This window comes from Anopheles arabiensis, chromosome 2 (assembly GCF_016920715.1).
Source record: "Anopheles arabiensis isolate DONGOLA chromosome 2, AaraD3, whole genome shotgun sequence".
Classification (NCBI taxonomy): Eukaryota; Metazoa; Arthropoda; class Insecta; order Diptera; family Culicidae; genus Anopheles; species Anopheles arabiensis.
In genome coordinates, this window is record NC_053517.1 from 101,539,507 (window position 1) to 101,567,266 (window position 27,760).

Here is a 27,760-nt window from a genome sequence, read left to right on the forward strand (position 1 = left end):
AATGAACACCAAGGTTTTGTTAAAAATGTACAAGAGTAGAGAGGGGTTTACATTTATTGCTATTCACAGATGAACGAATCAACTTAAACAAAATAGTAAAGACAAAATTAAATGAACAGTAATTGCACCGCTTGCGGGCACACGCAGAACCACCTAGGGCTAGAAGGTGAACGGTTTGTTTGGCCGCTTGTAGTGGTAGCCGTCTTCCTCGAGCGTGTGGGACGGCACTTCGCAGTTCGCTCCCTGGCCACCGTTAGTGCAGCAGAAAGGCAGTACGCCACCGTTAGGGCAGCTAGGTGCAGGGCTAGTCGGAGGTGGTGGCGGAGGTCTCGTTGGGACCGCACAGTTCGGTCCGGAGCCTCCGTTGGTGCAGCAGTACGGTGGAATACCTCCCGCCGGGCATGCCGGTGGCGGTGGAGGAGGTGGTCGAGTTGGTGGTGGTGTCGGTGGTGGTGGGACGTAACAGTTCGGGCCACTTCCTCCATTAGTGCAGCAGTACGGTGGCACTCCTCCTGCCGGACAGGTCGGCGGTCGAGTTGGTGGTGGAGGCGGAGGACGAGTCGGTGGTGGGGTCGGTGGCGGTGGTACGTAACAGTTAGGACCGGATCCTCCGTTAGTACAGCAGTACGGTGGTACTCCACCAGCGGGACAGCTCGGTGGTCGAGTTGGTGGAGGAGGTGGTGGCCGAGTTGGTGGTGGAGTGGGTGGTGGCGGCACATAGCAGTTGGGGCCACTTCCTCCGTTGGTACAGCAGTAAGGAGGCACTCCTCCGGCTGGGCAGGCTGGCGGTGGTGGTGGTGGTCTGGTCGGTACAACGCAGTTAGGTCCTAAAGGCAAGGGGGCATGGTACATTAGAGTCACTGGCTAGAGATTCTATGGAATGAAGGTATAAAGAGGTACTTACCAACTCCTCCATTGGAGCATGGTGGAAGATACTCGTTATCCTTGCCTGGAGTAGGTGGAGGAGGCGTTGGACGAGTTGGTGGGGGAGGTACATAGCAGTTGGGGCCAGTTCCACCATTAGTACAGCAGTATGGAGGAACTCCTCCAGCAGGGCAGCTTGGTGGGCGTGTTGGTGGAGGAGGTGGCGGTCGAGTTGGTGGAGGGGTCGGTGGAGGCGGCACATAGCAGTTAGGGCCAGTTCCTCCGTTGGTACAGCAGTAAGGAGGAACACCTCCAGCCGGACAGCTCGGTGGGCGAGTTGGTGGTGGTGGCGGAGGACGAGTCGGAGGTGGAGTCGGTGGCGGTGGAACGTAACAGTTCGGGCCAGATCCTCCGTTTGTACAGCAGTACGGTGGCACTCCTCCCGCCGGACAGCTCGGAGGGCGAGTCGGTGGTGGAGGCGGCGGTCGAGTTGGTGGAGGGGTCGGAGGGGGTGGGACATAACAGTTGGGGCCAGTGCCTCCATTAGTACAGCAGTACGGAGGAACTCCTCCAGCTGGACAGCTCGGAGGTCTGGTCGGTGGTGGTGGTGGGGTTGGTGGTGGAGTCGGAGGGGGTGGCACGTAACAGTTCGGGCCAGTTCCTCCATTCGTGCAACAGTAAGGTGGAACTCCTCCAGCGGGACAGCTCGGTGGGCGAGTCGGCGGTGGACGAGTTGGTGGTGGTGGTGGCGGAGGTGGCACGTAGCAGTTGGGGCCAGTTCCTCCATTAGTACAGCAGTACGGGGGGACACCTCCGGCCGGGCAGCTCGGTGGACGGGTTGGTGGTACTTGGCAGTTGGGTCCTAAGATTAAAGAAGCATTGATCAATTGCTGGTTCCTGAAAGCTTGTTCAGCAGAGTTTAGATATTATTTCGATAGCGGACAGAGCTTCTATTGGTCTACTTAGGTTCTCCAAGCTTTCGATAAGGAGTAAACTACGAAAAGGTCGTGATCATTATCAAATAATACAAATCTCTATCTGCCTCGGCAGAACTCTGTTACTTCCTTGCGAGCTTCTGCACGCTTACTAATTCAGTGGGCTATCATTATCGTAGAGTGTACCATAATTTGCCGTTTAAACTATGAATTCTACTTACCGACACCTCCATTAGGGCAGGGTGGCAGATATCCATTGCTCTGAGTTGTCGGTGGCGGAGGTCTAGTCGGTACAACGCAGTTGGGCCCAGAGCCTCCGTTCGTGCAACAGTACGGCGGAACTCCTCCCGCCGGACAGCTTGGTGGGCGAGTTGGCGGAGGAGGTGGTGGTCGAGTTGGTGGAGGGGTTGGTGGAGGCGGCACATAGCAGTTGGGGCCACTTCCTCCATTGGTACAGCAGTACGGAGGCACTCCTCCCGCCGGACAGCTCGGAGGACGAGTTGGCGGTGGTGGCGGAGGACGAGTCGGAGGTGGGGTTGGTGGTGGCGGAACATAGCAGTTCGGACCGGATCCTCCGTTGGTACAACAGTACGGTGGGACACCACCAGCGGGACAGCTTGGTGGGCGAGTTGGGGGTGGTGGCGGAGGACGAGTCGGCGGAGGGGTCGGAGGCGGTGGTACGTAACAGTTAGGACCAGATCCTCCATTAGTACAGCAGTATGGAGGAACACCTCCAGCTGGACAGCTCGGTGGGCGAGTTGGTGGTGGCGGCGGTGGGCGAGTTGGTGGAGGAGTTGGAGGAGGTGGGACATAGCAGTTCGGACCAGATCCGCCGTTAGTACAGCAGTACGGGGGAACTCCTCCAGCCGGACAGCTCGGTGGACGAGTTGGTGGTGGCGGCGGAGGACGTGTCGGAGGTGGGGTCGGTGGAGGCGGAACGTAACAGTTCGGGCCGGATCCTCCGTTGGTACAGCAGTAAGGCGGAACACCACCAGCGGGACAGCTCGGAGGGCGTGTTGGTGGAGGAGGCGGAGGACGAGTTGGTGGAGGCGTTGGCGGGGGTGGCACGTAACAGTTCGGTCCAGAGCCTCCGTTAGTGCAGCAGTATGGGGGTACTCCACCAGCTGGACAGCTCGGCGGTGGCGGAGGTGGTCTCGGAATCACACAGTTAGGTCCTTGTCCACCATTGGTGCAACAGTTTGGCGGAACTCCTCCGTTAGGACATCCGAATGGCGGTCTAAGAGAGGCAGAGCACAAAGTATGAAACGCTAATTTATAGTGTTTGTTTGGGAGCTGCATCTTGAGTGCTGGCTTACCTGGGTGCAGGAGTTACGGGTGGTCGCGTTGGTACTACACAGTTCGGTCCTTGGCCTCCGTTCGTGCAGGGCGGCAGATACTCATCTCCCTTCGGTGGTCGGGTGGGAACTACACAGTTAGGACCCTGTCCGCCATTAGTGCAACAGTACGGTGGGACTCCACCCGCAGGACAGCTTGGTGGTGGTGGACGTGTTGGTGGAGGAGTGGGAGGTGGTGGCACATAGCAGTTCGGACCGGATCCTCCGTTCGTGCAGCAGTATGGTGGGACTCCTCCCGCTGGACAGCTTGGCGGCGGAGGTGGACGTGTTGGTGGAGGAGTTGGGGGCGGTGGGACGTAACAGTTAGGACCGGATCCACCGTTAGTACAGCAGTACGGAGGTACTCCTCCTGCGGGACAGCTAGGTGGGCGAGTCGGCGGAGGCGGCGGCGGTGGTGGGACGTAGCAGTTCGGACCAGTTCCGCCGTTGGTACAGCAGTACGGAGGAACTCCACCGGCCGGGCAACTCGGTGGTGGCGGCGGTCGTGTAGGTGGTGGAGTTGGAGGCGGTGGGACGTAACAGTTCGGGCCAGTTCCTCCGTTGGTACAGCAGTATGGCGGAACACCACCGGCCGGACACGCTGGAGGTGGTGGTCGCGTTGGTGGAGGTGGCACATAGCAGTTCGGGCCGGACCCTCCGTTAGTACAGCAGTACGGTGGCACACCACCAAAGGGGCAAGATGGCGGTGGTGGTGGGGTAGGGACTACGCAGTTAGGTCCTTGACCGCCATTGGTGCAGCAGTACGGTGGTACACCCCCAGCGGGACAGCTTGGTGGTGGTGGAAAGGGTACTTTCGGGGGCGTGTAGTCGTACCCGTTCTGGCCCAGGACGGTCGTTATCTCAGCATTGCCGCTAGATGCCGCTAGCAGACAACCGAGTAGCACTAGCAATCGCTGAAAGTGAAATAGGAAAAGTATTTTGGTTAGCAAATGAGGTTATGTGGGGGGTTCTATCGGTATGAATTGTATGACCGCAGAGGGCAAATCGAACCCAAGCTGCCGTACATCTTGGTGCGTCATCTCACAAATCATGTTTTTGACGCCATTGCAAAGCTCCGGCGATGGTGGGTGTTCAAAGCGACGCTCAATTTATTACACCTCGTTAACAATGTGAGGCATTCAATCGCATTCAAGCGAGTAATATAAATCATCTCCTCTCTTTGGCAGTGTGAAAATCTACACACATCGCAGATCAAAGAAATGTTTAGCCATTTTTCCGTCTGTTGGAATGAAAGAGTAGTAATAGAATTAAACAGCATTTTGAAATTTACTTTAAAACCTTTAAAACGCAACTAATTTTCATCGGTTCTGACCAGTTTAACCTTTTAGAGAATGGTTCACACTTGATGCTAGTGATCATAATTACGATCATCTGGAACGTCTCCGCAAGCGCAATTCGATCGATAATTGGTAAAAGATTGATTATGGTTGCCTGAGACCGAACAGCTTAATCTCGTACGGGTTGCCTAGCAACGGCTAAAGCTCGTGTGGGAACGTTAGCATCGATGCATCGACAGTGCAGGACCGTGTACACCACCCTGCCCAGCCATCATCGGTGATGACCTACTTTCTGTGCGACCGAGCTGGATCTACAGTCAGCGCCGAGCCACATGCGTGTTGGCGTACGGGGGTATGTGATTCTTTATATTTTCGGCAAAGTTCAAGCTTTTACTTTCATCTCACATCGGCCAGAGTGTGAACAACGATCGGTTTCATCTTTCATTATTTTTTGGCAGGCAGCAGATTCTTGACTGCAAGACAAAGCGCGTCTCTGTTGTTTGGCAGTCAGTGGGCAGGGTGGGGAGTTCGCCGCCCTGAGATGTGGCAAGGTGTGGTAAACCTTTGGAAAGGTGGCTTCATTTATAGCGCAAAAGGTTATGAAATGAGAAGGGTAATCAGTGATCCTGAAAGGTGTAGCGTAATAAAAGCTGATCTTGGCGTTTGTTAACTAAAGCACAATTTTGTTGCTTTGATCAAAACAACAAATCTTAATCCAAAGAAAAGGTGGGTAATAACCTAATTTAAGAGGAGTCAATTAGAAATTAATGCTTTACGTTAGATCCGGGTTTGTTTCTTCACTCCCGTTGAAATCGTTCGTCCGCAACGCGTTAAAGCTGTCGCATCGCAAAAGCGTTTGACGCGTTTGACGTTCGAACTTTTTACTACCTAGAAACCACAATGTATCGCTCACTGAGGATGTATGTTTGTGTGCGTGTGTGTGTGCATACCGATTGGTGCATCTTCGAATGACACACTGCAGCGGTGAGCAGCATTCACACAGTGAGGCAGTATTGTGTTGCGGTTTATCGCAATTGTATGACATAACTTTATCGCTTTAAATGTTAAAGGTAAGCATAGACACCCAGGTGATGGGATGGCTTGCTGACTGTCTCTCACCTTACCAAGCCTGGGGGGTTTTGTCACAGGTCAACCGTTGGGTGTTTTAGAGTGCATCTTACCCATTCACGGCGGCTAAATAAAGGCCTAACCATATCATTTGCAGTATGAGTGGATAGAAATAGACAAAAAGTGTTCGAACTTTCTCTACTGACCCTGACCTGGTCTTTCTGGTGGATCTTTAAATATTTTCAAACCGTCCGAGATCAAGATCAAAATAAATTTACACACTAACAGACATACACACACAAATTCGGGCTATTCGGTGCATCGCGTAATCTCTTCACGAGTGTTCGTTGCCATGCGAACAGTATTTGCATATGGTTGTTTTTGTTGACACATGCCCAAAAAGGTTGAAAAAAGATGATTTTGGAGCTAGTTTTTAGCTGGTTGTTGGAAAACCTGGACCATTTTAGAGATCAGCGTGCGCATTGTTTCGTAACAGATTTTGGATCTATAAATTGGCCTTCAAGCAATGGCAAACGTGGACGACCCTCTCTCGGCTGTGACATTGGGATGCTGCCCGACTAATAAATATGTTATGAGCACTTTGACGAATATGTTTCTACATTTCTAATGACACCTCGCACCGATGATGAATTACCGGTTTGGGGCGTTCCAACAACACGCAGTTGGGAGCTGCCCGAACCCAACCGGAGACCCTTCAGCTTGGCCAGCTGCAGCAACATTTCGACTTGCGCGTTTGAATGTAAATGTCGACGATCGTGCTTTTGATAAAAGGATGAAAAAGGAGCGACGCCCTAAGGCCACGGATCTGTGGTGTGTGTTTTCTGTTTCTTTCTCTTATGCTCAGCTGTCCATTTCTGGAGGGGGTTTTGTTGGGATCACACGAGATACCGTTGATGCGCGTGAACTACTCCCGGCTGATCATTAAGTAATCGATCGGACGATCGGTATTTTTGTCTTATTTTTTTTTGCTACCTGTGCTTTGTTTATGAGGATGGCCCCTCCAAATGGGGTGCCGTGATGATGCCTAGGTGTCTATGTCAAGCACACAACAGCCTAACCTTGACGGGGGTCGTAAAGAGGTGTCCGGCTGATCCGGGCGTCGGTTCGGGCGTGGTGGAAAAGGGAAATGTGTTTATAATTTAATTATAAACTCAGCAGATTTAATCCCAATTGGTTGCCAACTTGGTGCAGAGCACACCTTTGGAAAACATCGTGTATGCTAATATGCCTGTCGCTTGATTTCGATCGCGCGTTGACCTTGGTCCACATTGTGTTTTGAAAAATACCTACAAATTGTAAATTAAGATACCGCAAATTCGCATAAATTAATCGCTTATTTCTTTGTTCGAAGCTCGTTAACGAATCATAATTTCATGGCGAAATCGAAATCGATAAACAAAACATCCCAGCTCAGCTATGCTTCGTAATGAGCTGCCGGTGTGACGTCCCTAAGGTTAGCCTCCCCCCAAAAGCATATTGAGAAACAACACCGCTGTCGCGAAACTCCTGCACAAATACATGGGTTAGCATTTTCAATTATCAACTATCGGCAATGGAGCTGCGCATTTCATAACATCTTCTTTCTGCTCTTCTGGTGACATTTTGTTGCCATAGAGAGAGAGAGGGCCGGGAGCAAAAGGGGTGACACATAATAGCATGATAAACACTCCAATCACTTCGCGAACCGGGAAATGAATGCAACTTCCCCGTCCGAATCGTATTAAGCGTTCCGAAAAGTAGAGGAGATACTGTAAGTGGCCATTTCGCGTTAAAAAAAGTGCACAAACAGAACTTAACCTCAATTGGTTGTTCACAAATTACGGGTCGACGTCGTTCTATGAGCGTTACACTCTTCCAGTTTCGAATTGGAATCGATTGAACTTTTCAGCGCTTCATTAATCAACACCGCACACCGATTATGGTTATTGGCGGTTGTCGGGCGGGAAGGGGGTCGTCCAGCAGCTCGCCTCACTGGTCCGCAATCGTTAGAATGTCGTTTGCAGTCGGTTTGCTGGCTGCCCGGCCCCTTTCGTAGCGTGCAAAAATGAACCGTGATAAAATGGGAGACCGCTTCAGGGGAGGAGATTGGCAGAAGGTCTGCCAAAACGCCCACGATGCACCACCGTCTGGGTGAAGAGGTGCAGAATAGCATAGGCGTTTGTGTGTATGTGTTTTTGTAAGGGTGCCAAACGAGCTCAAGGTGTGGTTCAAATGGCCCGTTTTTTTTTCATCTTCTCCACTCGCCAACGTCAAGTGCTGCCGAAGTAAGTCGCGAGCTGACTGGCTGGCAATGTGTTAAGTGATTTAAACTGATGAACCTAAGTAGTAATAAGTGTTATTACTAGTGCACATGATGATTGGATGATCCTTCGATGCGGGCAGGAGCTCGGCTGCAGCGAGGCGTTGGATACAAATTATAGGCTGCAGAGACCTCTATCAAAATCCGGTGTATTTTAGAGTTGTGATTGATATTTGCACAAGCGTGGTGGTGGTGGAGGGGCAGAGGGGGTCTTAGTCCCGTGAAGTGAAGCGCTGACTTTCAAATTTCCTCAAATTTCCTCTGCACGAACGTTCTTTTCTCATGTCAATGTCATTTTTCGTATCGAACGCATCTACCAAAAACCTGTCTGACGTAATAACGCGATTTTGGAATGCTGTTACATAACTGTAAACAGCTATTATAACATTAAGGAGAATAATTCTTGATCTTTAAGACTAAAAATAGTATTTGATGGTCAGTTTTTTTTTTAAAAGGAGAATAGCAAATAACTTCCACCCCTTGTTACGCTGAAACATAAATGGCAAGCCCAACAGCCATCACCAGCGACCAATAAAACGAAACATAAATCACTTGCTGCTTGATCGCCGGGCCCACCGTTTGAGCGTTGGGCGGCAGCGTGGAGCTTCCTTCATCTATCATTCCCTCGGCTGTGGCGTTGTTTATTTTTGTCACAGACAAACACACCAGCCTCGTCACCAGTTCTATTTGTGTGCATATCCGCGTGCGATGTCGTAATCGCCCTGCCGCGTGTTATTAAAAGCGTCATCCTTGCGGAACGCCAACCAGCTTCTCTGGTGGCTCCTTCGCATGTTTTCCAGCACCCCTTTCGGGCGTGACCTCTGCCACAGGTCGGTGTGCAGCGATTAATGTTAGATCCATAACCGAAGGCGTTTATGAGAAATGCGTTTATGCCCGTTTGTGCAGAAAACGAAGAAGAGACAGCGAACGAACCAACAAAAAACATGGCAAATAACAAATGAGCCTCGCAGCAGCGATTGACGCCTTCACTGGGGATGGGGAGGGATTTTTATTGCATGTGTGCAAAAAAAGTAAAATTATATGCAATAGAAATGTCATGAAATTACAACACACTCCACATAGAAATGCGAATGGATGAGGGCAACAAAGCAACGTCCAAAAATCTCATTTTAACTTCACCACTCCGGGTCAAACGTCAGCCGGAGCCTTCGGCAGCAGCAAACATGCAAGAATAGACACAAACGCACGTACAATGACCCCGATTGCGGAAAGCATGGGAAACTGACACCCATCTCCCGAGCGCGCGCTAATCAAACCCACCGGCTTTTGACACAAATGTCGCAGAAACGAGCATAAAAACGTGTAACCCGTCGGTACAGAACATGCACCTTCACACATGTACACACACACACAAAGACACACGCGAGCGCGATCGTACTGGAAATTACACAGGATGCCACCGGTGTGACGATGATGTGGTGGCGTAGAGCTTCGACCATTGGCGTTGCATAATCCGGGCGCGATCGGCGATCGAACTTCGAAGTTAGAAGAAAAAAAAACGAATAATCTTACAAAGGCACCAGCAGCAGGCAGACACTTTGCCGAAAAGGTTAGCGATGAGCAAACGGGGAAGATTAGGTGTTTGCAGTGCAGTCGACCCCCTAGCAAGAGGACAAGTAAAAAAGCTACTACTCCCCCAACCTCAACATGGGGGAGGTCAGTGCATTTTTCCTTTCATACTTCTCCATCGTGTCGCAAACCGAGCGTAAAGAGGGAAGTTGTGAAAAAGTAGGAAAAAAAAATACCGTGCGGGAAAATTCGTCGTGGAACATAAAACAAAATGAGCTTGCAGCGCTCCCTGCACTCTTCCCGCCGGACGGTTCGTTTCGGGGGTTTTGGGTGGGAGGGCTGGACTGCAGGTGGTTTTGTTTTGCGACATTTGCTCCTTTTTTTATTATCGCTCAGTTTTGCACCTCAGTTGCATGTAACGAAGTCGTTTTTTTTTCTTCCCTCTATTGCCCTTTTCTTTGTTTTAAATTGCTCGAAAAAAAGGGTTTCTACCGTCTCAATGTTTTTACAATTTTTCAATTGTGTGTGTGTATGTTTGTGTGACTTTATCATTTGTCCACCCGTGCGATTGGCTCGAGCGTTAAACGAGCCAGCAGAATAAACGTTGTAGAAAAATGTAAATACAGTTCTCACGACTAAACGTTTTGCGTCAAGCCGGCAGGCCGCAACAAAGTAAGTTGCTGCCGTTTTGCTCGGCTTACACATTTTCCTATCTCAAACCATGCAGTAATGGCCAATTACTAATGCAGCTCATTGGAATCGCAATTTAAGAAGGGGAAAGGGTAGCTGAATGTCAATTATTTCTGCGATGAGCAGTGATCGCAAGCGAAAGGATATTTAATTTGAATTTTCGCACGTGTCACACAGTTGCGATGAGCGGTTTAATGAGGTTTTCACAGACAGACAGGCACACACGCGCGAACGCATAATCTCACAGTCGATAGAAATGCCACAACCCGGATCTGCAGTACCGAACACTCTCCTGCGACTAAACGTTTGTTGTAAAGCATAACATTCTCACCATTTTGTTTTGCACGATCGCACCACGATGCTACACGATATTCCGACGCTTGGCAGCGTCCACACAAGCACTGAGTGTCCTTTTTCAAATTGTCCTTTTGCACACCTTTGCACAAACATGCACTCCACCAGTCACGTACACTAAACAAAAAACACGCTCAAACGTTCCCTTCAAGTCGTCGTGCAACACGTGTGGAGTGCGCTGTGTCGTCGTTGCTGTTGTCCCGCTAGCGCCCGGGCACATAAGGTTCACACGACTGAACGACCGATCCGTATGGCACGGTTTATTTATATTCGTCGGCAGATTTAGGGTGGCTGCCGACCGTCCATCCGTCCCAGGCAGTGGGGGAGTGGGGGAGCCCCACGTCGAAACGTGGACGGCCCTGGAGCACACGCAGCCTTACAGGAGACAGGCGGCAAGCTCATCAACCGTCTCATCCTTTCCGTGCGAGCGAGACATGATGCAGCATCGTTTAGGGGGCGAGAATTAGTGGCGGCCCGCAAGTGCACACCACCCCGCCTTACATGCCCTACCCGAGGGTGCGTGTGTGCCTGTGTTCGATCTTAGCCAGCGCGCGCGGTTCCATCTCGTCCACACCCCTTCCTAAGCGTATTGGGCACTCTCGGGAGCTCTCGCTCTCTCTCTCGTTCGGAAGATTGTCCGCTCGGAGGAAGGGGCCCAGAGACAATGGGCCCGTGTGTACAGTGACGGCAAACAAACAGCCTCAGCAGCAGCATCCCGGTACCGGCTACTAAGGCGCAGACTAAGGCGGCTAAGAGAGCAACAAGTCGAAAAGAGAGTGAGAGTGAACGTGCGCCACTACTTGCGAAGCACTCACAGCACTGTCCCTACCCGAGGCTCGTTGCGATCCCTCTCGAGGTGTGCGAGTGTCGTGCGACTATTATGTGTACTTTCTTGGGTAGGGAAAAAGGTCATCGGCGGCGGCGCGCGCACGTCATCCCACCGATGCTTGGGAGCTTTACCGTCGGTCGATCTTCGGTAGCGTCTTCATTTGCCTGCCGATCCCGGTGGTGTTGACAGAGTGTACTGCTGGTCTTTCAATTACCGATCGCGACGTTGCTAAGATCCTGGATTTGTTTGTTACAAACGCTGACCAATCATCTCACGTGAGGCTCTTGCTCGAAGAAGGATTTAAATCTGCTCCGTTGCTATACCTCATGGTTCAGGTTTCAAACGAGTAGATAACCACATTATCTCCGAGGGTGGCATTTGGACCTGATTAGATTGCAACGTGTGCGCCGGTCCGCTGCTGCATCTGATTTGTCGCTCGGTTGTGCTTTCAAGGTGGGTTAGACCACGCCTCAGCGTCTGTTTTTAAATGTGGTTCACACCTTCATCCCGAGACTGTAGTCGAGACTGAGTCGTCGTCTGCGCCACACACTAATCGATGATCGATTAGAACCGGGCAGTGTTTGCGTGACCAGTTCGATTCATCAAACCACTAAACTGATCGTTTATAAATACAAAAATGCGATTGTGATTGTGTTTTGGAATGTTGTGGGAGGAAGACTTGTGCAATGTGAGTCGCCGGCGAGCGTCGGGTGATAAATTTTAAATACTACCTTTAAAAATGCCATCTGCTAGAGTTTCATACAGGGAGGAACGGTGGGTTCCAGTTTTTTTTTTATTGTAGGTTAGGGTGTTGTGGCGAGATAAGGCGAGCTGTAACTTTGATGATTTGGGTGATTTTTTGGACGCTCAACATGTATCGGCTATTCGCGACACACCTTTTTCCCCGATTCTACGGAGAAACCATTTTACATAATACCGAACTTTACATAATAATGTGAAGAAATTTGAGGTATGAGTCACGATCGATCGAATACGCCTGATGAAATGTGGTATGCATTTATGTGCAAATTGTGTGCAATTTAAAAATCATTTTCAGACTTTCCAAAAATAGCAAAACGGTACCACCCTGACCTTACCGCAGCGTCTATTTTATTTTCTCACGATTTTGGTAATCTTTGTTCCCCTTCTCATGTGTGCTCCCAACTGTGGCAAGTATTTTGGCTGTGCATTTTGCGAATGTTCGATTGTATTGACGCCGGATTGCCGATTTCGTTGACTTATGATCGTAATTGCCTCTGGTGTATCGTTGTATCGTAATTTGTCAACTTAATTTCCTTCTTCGACGATCGATTGCATCGTAAGCAGGCATCCGATTACCAGGTGGTCTGATGCTGAGGTTACATTGGAATGCATCCCGCACTGAACGTATCAACACTGGACGATGCAATTCGTAATGCAAATACGCTGCGCTTGACCTTGCAATCGTTGAAGTAGAAAATGTCCAGTTTTAAAGATGCGTCCGTTAAAAAGAGTGATTTTATGGGTGGGGTGGGTTGTGCTACATTGTCAAACCAATCGATCGGGACAAGATTGCAGTATTATGGATTGCAGTTCACTATATTTGAACTTTTAGTTTGAAAAGCTGCTCCAAAGTGTTGCTAAGATCGACTGAATCTCTGAAACAAGATTGTAGTGCCTGGCGTGACTTATTCTGTAGATCCTGTCAGATGTATAAAACTGTTCTGTATGTATCTTCTTCTATTAGACGTAGAGTCCTATGCGGACATGCCGGTCTATAAAGCTTTCGAGACTTAATTCATTACCACGCAGCCGGATAGTCAATCCTTGCTACGGAGTGACGGTCCAGTCTAGGCTTGAACTCATGACGGGCATGATATTTAGTCGCTCCAGTTGACGACTGGACCGCCCTGTATCTATCTAGATTTGGTTATTCAAGAGTCAATTAATATAACTTCCAAGTTTTCACTACATTGAGATGTGCTTTTATATTTATTTCTTCTTTTAGCATTAAATATTACAATCAGCAACCAAACCTGTCCTTCCATTCCACATTTCACTCCAACTTCCCATCCTTTGCCGGTCCGAACCTAACCACACCCTGGCCAATCACAACCATTGCACCATTTCAAACGATTCCGAACGATTTGCAATACGCTTCCACGAGCTAATCATATTATCCGGATGAGTGTGGCGAGAAGAATTATGATGCGATTTCCATCTCATCTCCAATGCAAATCTTTCGCCCCCCGCCTTGGAGAGCAGACTCGATTCCAACGCTCGGAGGGGCGTCCAACGCTGTTTTATTGACCGTGATGCTCTGGTGGTGGTTGTCGCTTTTTTGCAGTTGCATTTCTACGCCGCACATGGACTCCTGGACGCTTGGGCTTGTGTGTTAAGGTTTCTAGCGCAAGGTCACGGGGTATTTTTTTCTCTTCAGTTTGATGCTATTTCTGCGAAAACTCTATCGTCGGCCTTTGCGAAGGATAAGAGCATTGAACCTGACGATCGCGTGTCGGCACTCAAGTACAAGTGCCAATCGATAAAAGACTCTACCTAAAATTGCGTGCATCCAGCAGACGAATGCGCTGTCCTGATGCATCTCGCCGGATCAATCAAAATCAATCACCTTCCCGGTTCCGGTAACGTCAGGAACAATTTTCCTGTGCGCAAAGCTTCCGCAGCGGAGGGGCAATGTGTGACAAGCATTCTTGGTGAAAATCATGGCATCCAAGGTCAGCAAGGCTTCCGATCGGGTGCATCCGTGGGATTGCATGCGGCCCACAGGTGGCTTGTGTCTTCCCTTTCGCAACCCACTTGCCATTTCGCCAGCACGTGTTTCGCAATCTTTGGCAGTTTCGGATCTGCGGACGTTTGCGCAACCCATAAACGGCTAGGTTGCGAACACGAACCACTCGGTGGAAAGGATTGGGGATGGCAAATAGAGGTGGTATGTGTATGTGCTGGGTTGCGTTTTCGACACCGCTCCAGCGAAGGGGTTAAGTCGTTAGACTTTGTTTTGACGCACGCGGTATTCTCGCGGTAGTGTGTGGGCGCTTTCTTTGGCTGAATATTCATAACTGCCCTGTTCGCGGGTCTGCAGGACACGGTTTGCGACGGGCCGGCGAAGAGATAGAGAGAGAGGGAAGAGCGCAGGATTTTGGCTATGAATTTTTAAATAGAGGAAACCTTTACCATAACACCGCTTTGGAGCATAATAGGCGCGCTTCGGCTAGGTTCGCGTTGGGCAAAGACGGGGAGCGCGCGTTGTGCGTTGTGATCATGTTTATGCCACCATCTGGTGGTAGCGCAGTGAAAACTGCCATTCCTACTCGGTGCTAAGAGCGCTCAAGGCTTCTCTTTTCTTGTTGTTTGGCAATTTCTTGTTTTATTTTTGGTGTTGATTATATTACTCGTCCGCTTGATGAATTACATTTTGGCGCCGGTTATGTCGCATCGAAATCGATAATAATGTTGATAAATTTCGCCATTTTCGTTGGTGCGGTAGCGCGTTTCGTTTCGTCGCTCCCGCGCATGATTGATACGGTCCTTGACAGACAATTTAGTATGTTTGCTTTTACGGATGTTGAACTTTTCCTCAAAACGGTGTCTAATGTTATCGGTTTGTTTTGTTATGTTTTTGAACTGTCATTTTTTTATTATAATGGTTTATTTTTGTCCATAAATAATGAATAATGATTGCATAATCTTGAACTTTGTTAGCCCTTTTTTATTTCTATAGTTTAATGCGTTGAAACTCGTAAATACCACCTGTAGCTCTATCAAGCAAAGTAGTAGCTATATTTTGTACGATTTTCATAATTTATTTCTCATAAATCTTTCATCTCTCGGCAAAGCTCGCAAACTAATGTATCACACTTCGTGAGCTGAAATGTTTACTGGAGCGTCTTAAGACTCTTAACACTAAGAAGAAGACATTTTATTGTTTAATGTTATCGGGACTATCATGTTCTAGTCACTGAGTTCATTTTGTTGGTATTTTCGTCTTCACGCGGTAGCAAAGAAAGCATCTGCCATTTTACTCTCGATCGCAAGGAATATAATTGATCTTTTCTCGCGTTGCAATTTTATAAAAATATATATATATATATATATGTAGTGAAAATACTGACAATGTGAATGTATCGTCTAGTCAATTGATTTCTTCTTCTTTGGCTCAACAACCGCTGTCGGTCAAGGCCTGCCTGTACCACTTGTGGAGCTTGGCTTTCAGTGACTTATGAATTACCCCCCATAGCAAGATAGTCAGTCCTACGTATGGCGGCACAGTCCATTTGGGACTAGAACCCATGACGGGCATGTTGTTAAGTCGTACGAGTTGACAACTGTAGGTGACAGCTAACTGGATGTGTTTTACTGGGTTTTTTTTTCAACTAGAAGTTGAAGTTGAGGAGTGATTATTAGTTGAAAAACACATAAATGTCAAAACATTAAACATCCGCAATCTTACGAAGAGAAATTCATAGCAAATGTGCATTTTTCTCACAAAATTAACCTCTCAGTTAGCTGTCACCTACTTCATCATATAAATTCGGCAATCAAGAGACTTTTCGGATATTTTGTTATTGAAAGTCAGCAATAATAGACTGGCAGGAGACGTATAGTTTACTAAGAACGATGTAATCCGTCCCATTAAGAAGCAGCTAAAGAAAATTGTGTCTGCTGTTGGTGCTCCATTGCAGAAGATCATCTATCCTTAGAGAAAGGAAATCTTTTACAGCATAAAGTACTCTTCGTCGACCACTATTTTAGAAAGCACTTTGATACAAGCTGCTAAAAGAGTGATGCTAATCTGTCTAGTTAGGAAAATATATTCTATCATATGGTATTTTGCTGTAAGTTTAACGAAATCCGTCTTTTTTATCTGTTTTTCTGATCTGTTCAAAAACCGACTCATGAAAAGCTTTAACGAACATCCTTAAACTTTACAACCGACAACTTTTGTGCTGTAATAATAACACTCAATCTCACATTAAAGCAGCTTTAGCTCCCAACCACACTCTCGGCTATTCAACACAATCCAATTACTACTGCCAATCTGCTTTGCGGCGATGAATCTGCCTTATAACGCCATGCTTCCACTCGAACGGTTCCAATGCGACTGATTTATTTTAAATAGAAGCGACCACTATTTGTGTTCGTTATCGTAATACTGTGCTAAGTGGGGGAGAAATAGATACACATACACATTTGGAAGCACACGATTGATACGGGGTGACAGTGAAAGATCGGCCGGAGCATCTTTCAGCCCCGATGGTGAAATAGAGTTCAACAACTACTTAACATTTATCGAGACATTTCAGCAGCCTTGCCTTTTTGTGTTTGGGTGTTTAGCGCATGTTAGATTAGCTGGATGTTAGATTGAGCTAGTAGAAAAAATATGGCATTTTAAATACATTCGTTGAACTCTCTGGGTCGTTCATTCTTTCCAGAGCGCAGTATTTCCATATCTTCCTGTTTTTTGCGCGTGTTATCAAAGCTAATTTTGGTTCATTTCTACATTCGGTATGTCAAATGTCACAGGTGAGTTATCACCTGCGTCTTTGCGATGAATAATTATTTGGGATCGAATTGAAAAGAAGATCTTCGAAGATGATCTTCAACGTGTCAGAAATGTATTACCTCAAAGGTTGAAAGGTTAAAGTTTTCATGTTCTTCAAGTCTCTAAATTAGGTATGAAAATAATTCTAATAAAAATCCATTGAACTTCAGCACGTTGTTAGCTCAGTGTCAGTCAAATTGAAACACACCAAAAAGAATATATAACCTTACAAACCAATTCTTCCAGGTCGGGGTATACACGAAAGAAAAAGACATAAATTAAGAACCATTTGCCAACATCCGGTTCTGTAGGCTCCATTCAGCGCTCAAAGCAACCAGACCTCACAATCCTGATATATTTTTGGTCCATTTGGTCTCCCAGCAGCCGGGGTTCTAATTCTAACTGCCCCGAAATGGGCGACCCGCGAGGATCGGACCCGAAAGCGGCATGCTAAATTCCGTGCATTTAATTTTGGCAAATAAATATAAAAAGCGTCAACCGATAACAAACGCCAAAACAAGGCCATAACCAGTTCACCTCTTCAACTTTTTGTCTCTCGGTGTGTTTTAGAACCCGAAAGCAATCCAAACTATCTGCCTCGGTTCGGTTCACAGGGGAGGATAAATATCAAAAGGTCAGGCAGAATTCACCCCCTTTGGTCAGCTTAGAATCGACAGTGTCTTGCCGGGTGGGCAGGGGGTGACAGTGGACCTGTATACTGGTAGGATCGTTTCCCCCCCTCCCCCCGACAGCGACAGGTTTTTGCTGAATGCAGAATTGATATTCAGCACACAAGCTCCTTAAGCTTCCTTGTTCTCCTTCTCGGATGAAATTTCCTTTTGTTAAGTATAGAAAACCATCAGAAGGAAGTAATTCAGTCGGTAATTTTGTCGTCGCAGGTCCATTTCTCTTCTGATGATACATTTTAATCTGGATTGGTCCTAGTGATAGGTTATCTTGTTTCGAATTTTCGCCCCATCATCACGATGACATCGATCAAATGATGGAACCGTATCCTTGACTTTTAGTAACCTCTTGCAGCAGTTCAGTATGCTTTGGGTTGTGGGTTTGTTTTCCAAATCTGATATCACTTCCAGAGTTGCCAAAATGCCGAGATTTCTGCCTCTTTTCTACGATCACACAAACCCACCGGGCACCCAGGCGCATCATTTCACCCGCAAACGACTTCCTACCTCCCCAGACATTCTACACGTCTGTCGCGTCTAGGCCGCTTGGTGGGTTCGCGAACTTTTGTCACACACACGCCCGGGGTTGCCGGGCGGAGAACCAGTTTCACTTTTGGTCACCGGCTTCGAGTCACCTGAATGTTTCGAGTCTATCGCGAGCAATCTTCACTGTCGCTTTTGTCTGTTTGTTTTTTGTTATGTCCGTTCTTTTTCGCTTAGATGTCGGCGAACCGATTCGCGCACTCTTTCTGGCCGCCCGGTGCCTTGGACCTGGACTGTCTCAAAGTTCAGCCGAGTGTTTTGCAAAATTTCTTTCACCCAAGCGGGTCCAAACTCGATGCCGTCTTCCTGTCGAAGGTCACGCGGTGTGTTGAACGATGATAGCAGATGGATCGTCGGACCAAGCATCTCGGCTTGGATGGGGTGCAGCAGGCGAACAAAAAATTAGTTTGGTTCCATATTCAAATGAGCCGAAAACCCGAACCGCGAAATGGTTTCAGCAAGAATTCGGACCACTATCACCGGTATATCCAACGCCCGGAGCGTGGATGGAGACATCTTCGGGCAGTAAAACTGGACTGCACTATCGGGCGATCGGCACGGTATAAATATGTCCAGCCGAAGGATTCTCTCAACTAGTCTCAGTTCTGTGTAGCAAGGAGTAGCTAGTGGTCTTATGGTTTCCGTCTTTGTACGAGGAACACCGAACCGCCCAGGAGTGCAGTAGGATTTAGCTGGATCTCGTTGCGTGCCGGAAGATGATGGAAAACAAGGTACGGTGGCGTCACTCTAGACGCTTGCGAAAGTGTTTGAGACAGTGCAATAAAGTGATTGTGTTTTGTGAGCTGTGCGAAAGAAAAGATTGATCACGGAATGTGTTTCTGATTTTATTGATTTTCCCTCCAGATTGTTTTCCTGCTCTTCCTGGGGGCACTTATAAGCGCCTCACGGGCGGAAGCTTTACCTGATGAAAGCTTTCTTATCACACCGGTAAACAAGCAGAACTTGCTGAAAGCACTGCTGCAGCAAGAATCGACCTCTTCGAATATTGGCCTCCGAGGATCGGGTCAAAAGGATGAAGATGGATATCATTACGATCGCCCACAGGATCCGCTCTGTCTCCTAGGTGATGGACCACACTGTCAGCAAACGAAACCTGACAACGGTTATCTGCCGCCTTGCCCACCAGGATCGCAAGGACCAAACTGTCAGCCAACTGCACCCATCTGTCCCCAAGGCGGAAATCCACCACACTGTTGTACAAATGGAGGAAATGGACCGAACTGTGTATTGCCGGAAGTACCTCCGATACCGCCGATCATAGTTCATCCTGGCCATACCGGAGCACCCATCGTACAGGTACAGACCTTCGTGTACGGAGCATGCACCAACGGTGGCTCTGGACCGTACTGCTGTACAAATGGAGCAAACACACCCGACTGTGTTCTGAGTGCACCTCCTATTGTGGTTGAGGCTCCACCACAGCCACCACCAACGAGACCACCGCCGCCACCGCCAACGAGACCACCACCGCCACCGCCAACCACAACGAGACCTCGTCCACCGCCAACGACGAGACCTCCGCCGCCACCGACCACTACAAGGCCTCGACCGCCACCAACGACGAGACCTCCGCCACCGCCAACCACGACTCGCCCAAGACCTCCACCTACTACGACTCGTCCTAAGCCTCCACCTACTACAACTCGTCCTAGACCTCCACCAACTACCACAAAGCCACGTCCTCCGCCAACTACTACACGTCCAAAGCCACCGCCAACGACGACCAGGCCACGACCTCCGCCAACTACCACTCGTCCAAAGCCTCCTCCAACAACTACTCGTCCAAAGCCACCGCCGACCACTACGAGGCCACGCCCTCCACCAACTACCACTCGTCCAAAGCCTCCGCCAACGACGACAAGGCCACGACCTCCACCAACTACCACTCGTCCAAAGCCTCCGCCAACGACGACAAGGCCGCGACCTCCGCCAACTACAACTCGTCCAAAGCCACCGCCAACAACCACCAGGCCACGACCTCCGCCAACGACCACTCGTCCGAAGCCACCGCCAACCACAACAAGGCCACGACCTCCACCAACGACCACTCGCCCGAAGCCACCGCCAACCACAACAAGGCCACGACCTCCACCAACGACCACTCGTCCGAAGCCACCGCCAACGACGACCAGGCCACGACCTCCGCCAACTACAACTCGTCCAAAGCCACCGCCAACGACGACCAGGCCACGTCCTCCACCAACGACCACTCGTCCAAAGCCCCCGTCAACGACGACAAGGCCGCGACCTCCGCCTACGACGACTCGTCCGAGACCTCCGCCAACTACCACTCGTCCTAAACCACCACCTACAACAACCCGCCCAAGACCTCCTCCAACTACCACTAGGCCCAAGCCGCCACCTACCACTACCAGACCACGCCCTCCGCCAACTACAACTCGTCCTAAGCCACCGCCGACGACGACACGTCCCAAGCCACCGCCGACTACGACGCGTCCCAAGCCTCCGCCTACTACTACCCGTCCAAAGCCGCCACCAACGACAACGAGACCAAGACCACCGCCAACCACGACGCGTCCAAGACCGCCACCGCCACCAACACCAACTCCTGCATATCCAATCATACCTGTGACCCAACCACCGGTAGTGTACCTCGGATGCCCGAATGGAGGTGTTGGTCCTTACTGCTGCACGAACGGAGGAATCGGCCCGAACTGCGACGTACCACAGGGACCACCGTATCAATCGTGCGACAACGGCGGTCAACCACCGTTCTGCTGTACTAACGGAGGTGTTGGTCCTTACTGCGTGGAGATTCAGCAAGCAATCGAAGTCCGTCCACCGACGACTATCGTTTACACGGAACCGGTTTACCAGCCGATAGGGCCAGTTGTAGTGCCTCAGGGAATCCGCCCCGGACAGGCTCCTCTGCCAACGCAGCCACAGCAGGTCCAGTACCAACCATATCAACCGCAGATCCAGTACCAACCACAACAGCCACAGTTCCAGTATCAACCGATTCAGCCGCAGCAGCCACAGGTCCAGTACCAGCAGCAGCAGCCACAGAGCCAGTACCAACCACAGCGCCCAATTAACGCACCTAGCTACGGTTATCAGCCTCAGGTAACCATAGTGCCTAGCTCTACACCTGCACCATTCTTTGCCGGGTCAAGCGCACAGGCCGGTAGCGTCTTTGGACAGTCATCTGCGAATGATTTTATTCAAGCAATAACGCCACGACCGGCCGCTCCTGCCGCTCCAAGACAACAGGCACAGCAGCAGGCAGCCCGACCACAGGCTACACCAGCCCCAGCTAGACAACAACCTTCTGCACGACCACAGGCTTCTCCGGCGCCAGCAAGACAACAGCCTTCGGCACGACCACAGGCTTCTCCTGCACCGGCAAGACAACAACCTTCTGCACGACCACAGGCTTCTCCGGCGTCAGCAAGACAACAGCCTTCGGCACGACCACAGGCTTCTCCGACACCGGCAAGACAACAACCTTCGGCACGACCACAGGCATCACCGGCACCGGCAAGACAACAACCTTCGGCACGACCACAGGCAGCTACGCCACAGCGACAGACTGGTGGCTTCAATAACGATTTCTCCAACAAGGCTCCAGTGAGACCAGCGTCGGTAGCAGGAGCAGGACAATGTGAAGGATCGAACTGTGAGCACGGTTTCTACTACAAACTCGGTGATCAGGCGGTCATATTTTAGGGATTAGGAAACCATTCACGTATGATGTAAGAGATATTGGTTTATGTACATAAATAAATGGTGGTTCCGCCGTGCCCGATGGAACAAATAATAATGTCACCGAAGATGTTGGGTTATATGTTTGGGATTTCTTCTGCTAGTGTTTGTTTTAGCTTCAAACTGTATATTTATTGATATATTTATTCTATGTTTTCTTTCTCAATCTCCATGTTCCGTACTTTTCCTCGACGTTTTAGTTTTTACAACTAATATCCATTCGATCCATAAGCATGCTCCAATCGCATCCAATCGCAGATCAAAAAAACCTGCCTCGGCACAACCACTTGATTTGATAGTGGTCATCAAATGGCGCAATCGTTATTAAAAGCCTGGGCAACGGTAACCCGCCTCGGCTCGATTCCGCAATAGCTTCTACATCATTTGTTCTTTTCTTTGTTGCCGGAGTGTAAAGGTCACACTCTGAGCCACGTTCGAGCGTTCGTTGCTCGAGGCACTGACGTTAGGTCGATAATTTGTTGCCCATTACCACGCCAGACCGAGCGCCACCGTCGAGTGCGACTACCAAGTCTGGGAGTACTTCGGTTTCAATCTCGGTGCACCATATTTAGAGTCTTATCTGCATGGGGCCATATCGACTGGTGGTATCCCAGCATTTTCCCTAGCGCGTCTGGGCTGGTCGGGAGTGTTGGTAGAGTGGCGCGTGACGTGACGAATTAGGGTCACAATCGAATTGAAAGACACGAACGACATCTATCTAAGGGATGAGTGAAGCTTTGATCCGTGGTAGTAGGTTGGTTCGTTGTACCTGTCGGGTGTAAATGCAGTTTTTTGATGATCTCCTAGGGTCACGTTTATAGGTTAACGCATTACCCGTTGTGCATGAGGGTGCTTTCGTGTTTGATCTGATAATTTTCTCCTGATCCTATTGGTCAATGATTTATAGCCCTTAAGATAACAGAAGTGCCATTTTCCAGCGCCTTTCAACCGATGACTTCGAACTGAACGATCTATTTAATGAGCAAGTTATATGGATAAAATTATCAAAATAATTACTTCCCCGTAACAGCTCAAATTTTGCATGTTTCATGCTCTTCCGGTGCACTATAATACCAAACGAAATGGTTTAATCGCAAAAAGGTCAAGGTGTGATTATTTGCATAATCCCACTGGCAAGTGCACCCATCAGCGGGTGGTGAATTTAGGCTCTCTTGCCTATCGTTGAAGCATGTAGCAGAGCACCCAGAAACCCAAAAAACAAGTCGTCAAACTACCGGAAGCGTGCCGAGTAAAACGTTGCATTGAAGCTCTCTGTAGGCGCCGTTGTTCGTGCTTATGTGAACCTTGCTTTTTGGTAACAAGTCAGTCACATCGCAACAAGAAAAGGAAGACAGCAACAGCAACAAAAGCAGCCGTCAGCCATGCCAACGAGAACAACAAATCACCACTGATGCGAAGGACATGCTGCTGTTGCTGCTGCTTTCCGTTTCTGAGATGTGTGTTGCTTTCGTCTCGTGGGAGTTTTGACGAAAAATTGACGACCTAAGGGTAGGCATTAATTCGTCTTTCGGGGCAGGTGGTGAATAAATGAGGAGAAAAAAAGGCTGACAAGATAAAAAAAGGTAAAAATCACAACCACACACATACAATCCGACATCCGCCCAGTATGGCGCAATCAGTTGTTGTGTGTTCGTAGACGATCAACAAGTAGTACCCTTCTGTGTGGAATGGAGGGTTTGGTTGGTTTTAAGGCGAACACCATCATCTTATTACGGTGATCTGATCTGATCTGAAGCTATGATTTTTGTTGCAAATTGTTTGCCATTCACTGGGTCATGGCGAGACCTATAAAAAAATGGTACATTTTTTTGTAGGGGGACATCAGAGCAAACGGATTTAGTGGAAAGCAGTAGTAGAGTCAGGATCTATTTGGGATTTGATCCGAGAACAATCATGTTATTAGGGGCGTATTGTTGACGATTACACCACGGCGCAGGAATAATAAAGATGTATTCAACGTGAAGTAGGATGTGCTATTATAGGCTCAAACTATTTAGCAATGAGCAGTACTTACAGAGTTGATGGCGATATATTCATACTGTTGGAACACTTTCTGGATGCTTTGGTACATAATATTGTTTCTGTTATGATGTAGAGAGTGGGAGACAAATAATGCCAAAATAATAGTTATTTGAACCCTTTAGTACAGAATATCAACTCTCTGTGGAATTGTCTCTGTATCTTGATCATTAACACAATTCTCGTAGCTTGTGAGAAATTTACTACACTACACAACACGTCTAAAACATTTAACCTCGAAAAACACTAATGTATGATTAAAAAAAAAAAAGCTGTGCAACTTAAAACTTGACCCAATTCACCCCAAATCAAATCAATCAACTCCAGTAATGGACGTCGATGAAAGCGAACGCAAAAAGAGCGAAAAAAGACCTATTAAAAAGGCATTGCGTAGCATCTCCACACTGCCAAACAATCCTATCGCACTAGACGCACACAGTATGCAATGTGCGCTTAAGTTTGTGCTTCCCGATAGTAACTACATTAAAGCCGGGGGTCAGTTGGCCCTTTCGATTATCCGTCCATAAGTGGAGGATGAGACACCACGAGTACGATGTGCTAACCTTCTTATCGTCGTTTCACACGGTAGCTGTCAAAGCAACAACATGGTCGCTAAACGCTAAACGCTGCTCCAAGCCCGGTCGCTGCTGCTGCTTAATAAGCCCTCTAAGGCGCATGGACTGTTTATGGTTGAACGTTGGTTGCGTGCAACTAATAGATTAAGGGAAAAAGAAGGAGGAATAAAAAAAAACCCCGAGAACCATAAACTCACACGGGCGCACGCGCGATCATCACTCATTGCCCTCGGCCCGGCGTGCTAGTGACCTTGCAGAGCATCAGTTTTGTTGTTGTTGTTTCTATTAGACCCTTGCCCTTCCTCCCAGCGACGTGTTAAAATTTGAGCAAAAGCGTACCCATTAACGCACGCCGCTTCAAATCCGAAACGATGGCAAGATACCGATCGAAGCAGATCGTTTTATGTTCGCATCACAAAACAATGTTTTGCAGGCCGGCCGAGCCCCCGCGTCAATGGGAGGTATGAAAAATGATACCTGGCCCGTGCATACCGGACGCCGATGGCTTCATGTGCGTCGGTGCGCATGAAGATTAATGGGGCACGCAGTGGGCGCAATTTCGCCATCTCTTGGCACCGTTAGGCCGCAGCATTTGCATCGGTATGGGCCGCGCGTGTGGGGTACATTTTTCCGCGTCCAGCTTTTGCTTTGTCGGAGGGTGAAGAATGTTTTCGGGAGGATGGATTGCTAACGCATATGAAGTGTGAAACCGGTGTGGCCATTGTTTGGAAATGTGGTCAGATTGTGTTCTGTGGCGGAGGAGTTTTTTGTTGTTGTTGAATCAGCATAGAATTTGAGTAACCATGTGCAATAATTGTATGCGCTGGTTGGCTGCGTTGGAATGAGTTTTGCAACACATCACAAAATTGAAAAAATTATATGGATTTATTTGAATATGAACTTTCAGAGCAACTCCCAACATGGTATGGTGGAAAATTTGTCTAAAAATGCAAATGGGCTGCGTTTTCATAATGGATTTAACAATTCCCGATAGACTCGCTGTTATCAGCCACTAACAAACGCTTTCCGTTTTTGGCTCCTCCCTGAAACTGCAGAACCAGTTTCCATCCAATTGCTCATTAGTGGCATTGTGGCACCAGCTTCCCCTCAAAAAAGGATCTGTTGCATTTCCAAACTCTTTGCTTCATTAATTCATTTACGGAGTAGATTTCGACAACAAACAGGTGTATTCATGCTATTGGATGTGTTTTTGCCAGTTTATCGTTGGTTTGTTGTTTTGCTTAGCGAACACTAAAACTCGTCATAAAATCCAACCCACCCACTTCGGAGTCCACTCGTCCCCGGGTGCAACATTCGGAAACCGGCATCGCTTTCAAACGGTATGCAAATGTCTAACTCAGCGAATTTGCGCGAATTTTGGAGAAGCTGTGGAGTCCAATCCGGCCCGACCTTGGGGATGCTCGGTCGCATCTTTCTTCAGCAACTTGTTTCCCATCCACACAAACCCTATCTCCCCGTGTATGCGAAAAAGGAAAGCAACACTGGGAAACACTAATAGCAAACCAGTTCGAACGAGATATCGACCGGGTAGACCAATTTCAGCTGCGAGTGGTCCAAAAGTTTGGAAAAAGCGTTCGTTTCGCTCTGTTTTCAAATTTGCCGCATGACCTTGAGGAGCTGTGTAACATGCCACAGCACAGGAAGCGGGTTCCATTCCGTTCTTTTTCGTTAGAACTGGAGTCTGATCGTGTGGATATATGTGGTGGGGATATATTATGTACGAATAACAAGCTTGTGGGATGTTATCTTCACGACGAAAGCACTGCTCATACCACAGTACAGTAGAAGAAATAAGCGTAGGATGATTCTGCAGCACGGTTTAGGTTTTAATTTCTTGGCTTGTCGTTATAAAGACAACCCCATAAACACGTTATATACACACACATAGACCTTAATATCCATTAACCGTAATGGTAATTCTGGGGATGATCAGTGACAAAGGCAACAGCACAGGATAATTGATTTCACTGAGAGTAGAAAGCGAAAATGAATTCATTTGCCGTTTCCCGTGGTAGCATCAGCCGCGTGCCAATGCAGTAGGTCACGGCCTAGTACCTATTAGACGACCAGGAAGGCCAGAACCTTTACCGTCCTTTAGTAGCGCCCGTAAGCCCTTGCATCAGGTTTGTCTCGGCATCGGCGGAACGCGCTGCAATTTGTAATGTGGGGTAGAGCCGGTGGATGAGCAGTGTCCACTGGGGTAGCCATCCATCGGGCGAAAGGTGCCACACGGGCTGTGCCTCGGTTGGCGCTAACTCGCTCATCGTTTCATGGACCAATGCCACCGATGCGATGGGGTTATCTCGATGCCTTAGCGCTGATGGGTGCTGATGAGCATAAAGGGAGACGATCGAGTCTCATGATCAGCGGTCAATGATTGGCGTAACATTTTTAGCCCTCTCCATCTGAGGTTTACGAAGTTTAGTGTTCGGTGTAGTGGGTGCATTGGAAATGCCCTCTACCAAGCTTCAAAGCCCAGTACTGTTACCTCAAACGGTCGATCGTAAAAAAAAAAGATCACGACAATGTTGTCTAGACACACTGGTCACAACACTGGCCGTCGGTTATGTAAAATCGCTGCCACTGCGGGCAGTGCATTGTGAGAAGTTATGCGCACCGGGTGAGGAAGATTCACACCACCACCACCACCAGCAGCAACAGCAGCAGCAGGCAAGTGAGCGTGTGCGGCACGATAAAAGCAAATATTTGCGGACCAATGCGCGTGCGGTGCTATTATGAGCCGCGAGCATACTGCGATGGGTTGGGTTTAAGTAAGTTTTGCGCGAGAAGGGCTTGTCGGTGGACTAGGAGGTCAACGAAGACTTGTACCACGAGAACGAGAAGCAATTGCACGACCGACGAGATGGTGTCGGATTCGTCAATCCGGGAGCAAAGGCATCTCCGCCAGTTCGTTTAACGATTAGGAACCATGCGATGGAAGTATTTTTCCTGAGAAGTAGGAAACGTCATATCGTATGTGGTTGATTAAGATTACTTGTACTTCTGTACTTCTTACCTGATTGACTTTAGCTTTTTTTAACATGTTTTGGGATTTCCACTATGGCAGTGGAGTTCACAAATTTGCAGATTACGATCAATACTTGAGAATAACGACTGCAGATCTCAGAATCAACCATGCTTCCTGCTCCATGCATTTGGAACCTCCAAGAGATGTTGATTTGCATGATTTGAGTGCTTTAGGATAAGCCGATAAGTCTGCCCAATACAGAGGTTCTGCTCCTACAATGTTACCTCGATGCGAATTTTCGGACGATCCGTAAGATTTGGTGAGAATATTTCGATCTGCTTGTGACTGACAGTGAAGTGGCGTCGAAAAGTCAAGTACATCACGCACCTTTACGGGGCATCCATCTTGGGAAGGTCATC

The 27,760-nt window shown here is 48.6% G+C and overlaps 2 protein-coding genes and 1 long non-coding RNA gene across 3 annotated transcripts in view; 2 read left to right on the forward strand and 1 right to left on the reverse strand.

The window, feature by feature from the left end:
• The window catches only part of LOC120894644, a 38,766-nt gene that overhangs the window by 218 nt on the left and 10,788 nt on the right, over positions 1-27,760 (forward strand). The window lies entirely within an intron of this gene.
• On the reverse strand, positions 15-10,621 carry LOC120894641 (basic proline-rich protein-like). The gene is made up of 5 exons (XM_040297356.1): positions 10,371-10,621; positions 3,116-4,047; positions 2,021-3,036; positions 905-1,726; positions 15-827 (listed from the first exon to the last, which is right to left on the reverse strand). The coding sequence occupies exons 1-5, from the start codon at positions 10,371-10,373 to the stop codon at positions 160-162; spliced, it is 3,441 nt and encodes a 1,146-aa protein (XP_040153290.1). The 5' UTR covers positions 10,374-10,621; the 3' UTR covers positions 15-159.
• LOC120894642 (mucin-2-like) lies at positions 18,602-21,817 on the forward strand. Its single transcript, XM_040297357.1, has 2 exons — positions 18,602-18,724; positions 18,858-21,817. Exons 1-2 carry the CDS (start codon positions 18,710-18,712, stop codon positions 21,699-21,701), a joined length of 2,859 nt encoding a protein of 952 aa, XP_040153291.1. The 5' UTR covers positions 18,602-18,709; the 3' UTR covers positions 21,702-21,817.

Coding starts and splice junctions, on each gene's coding strand:
- LOC120894641 (XM_040297356.1), bottom strand. Junction 3,037..3,115: donor CCCGTAACTCCTGCACCCAG/GTAAGCCAGCAC, acceptor TGCCTCTCTTAG/ACCGCCATTCGGATGTCCTA. Junction 828..904: donor ATGCTCCAATGGAGGAGTTG/GTAAGTACCTCT, acceptor CCTTGCCTTTAG/GACCTAACTGCGTTGTACCG.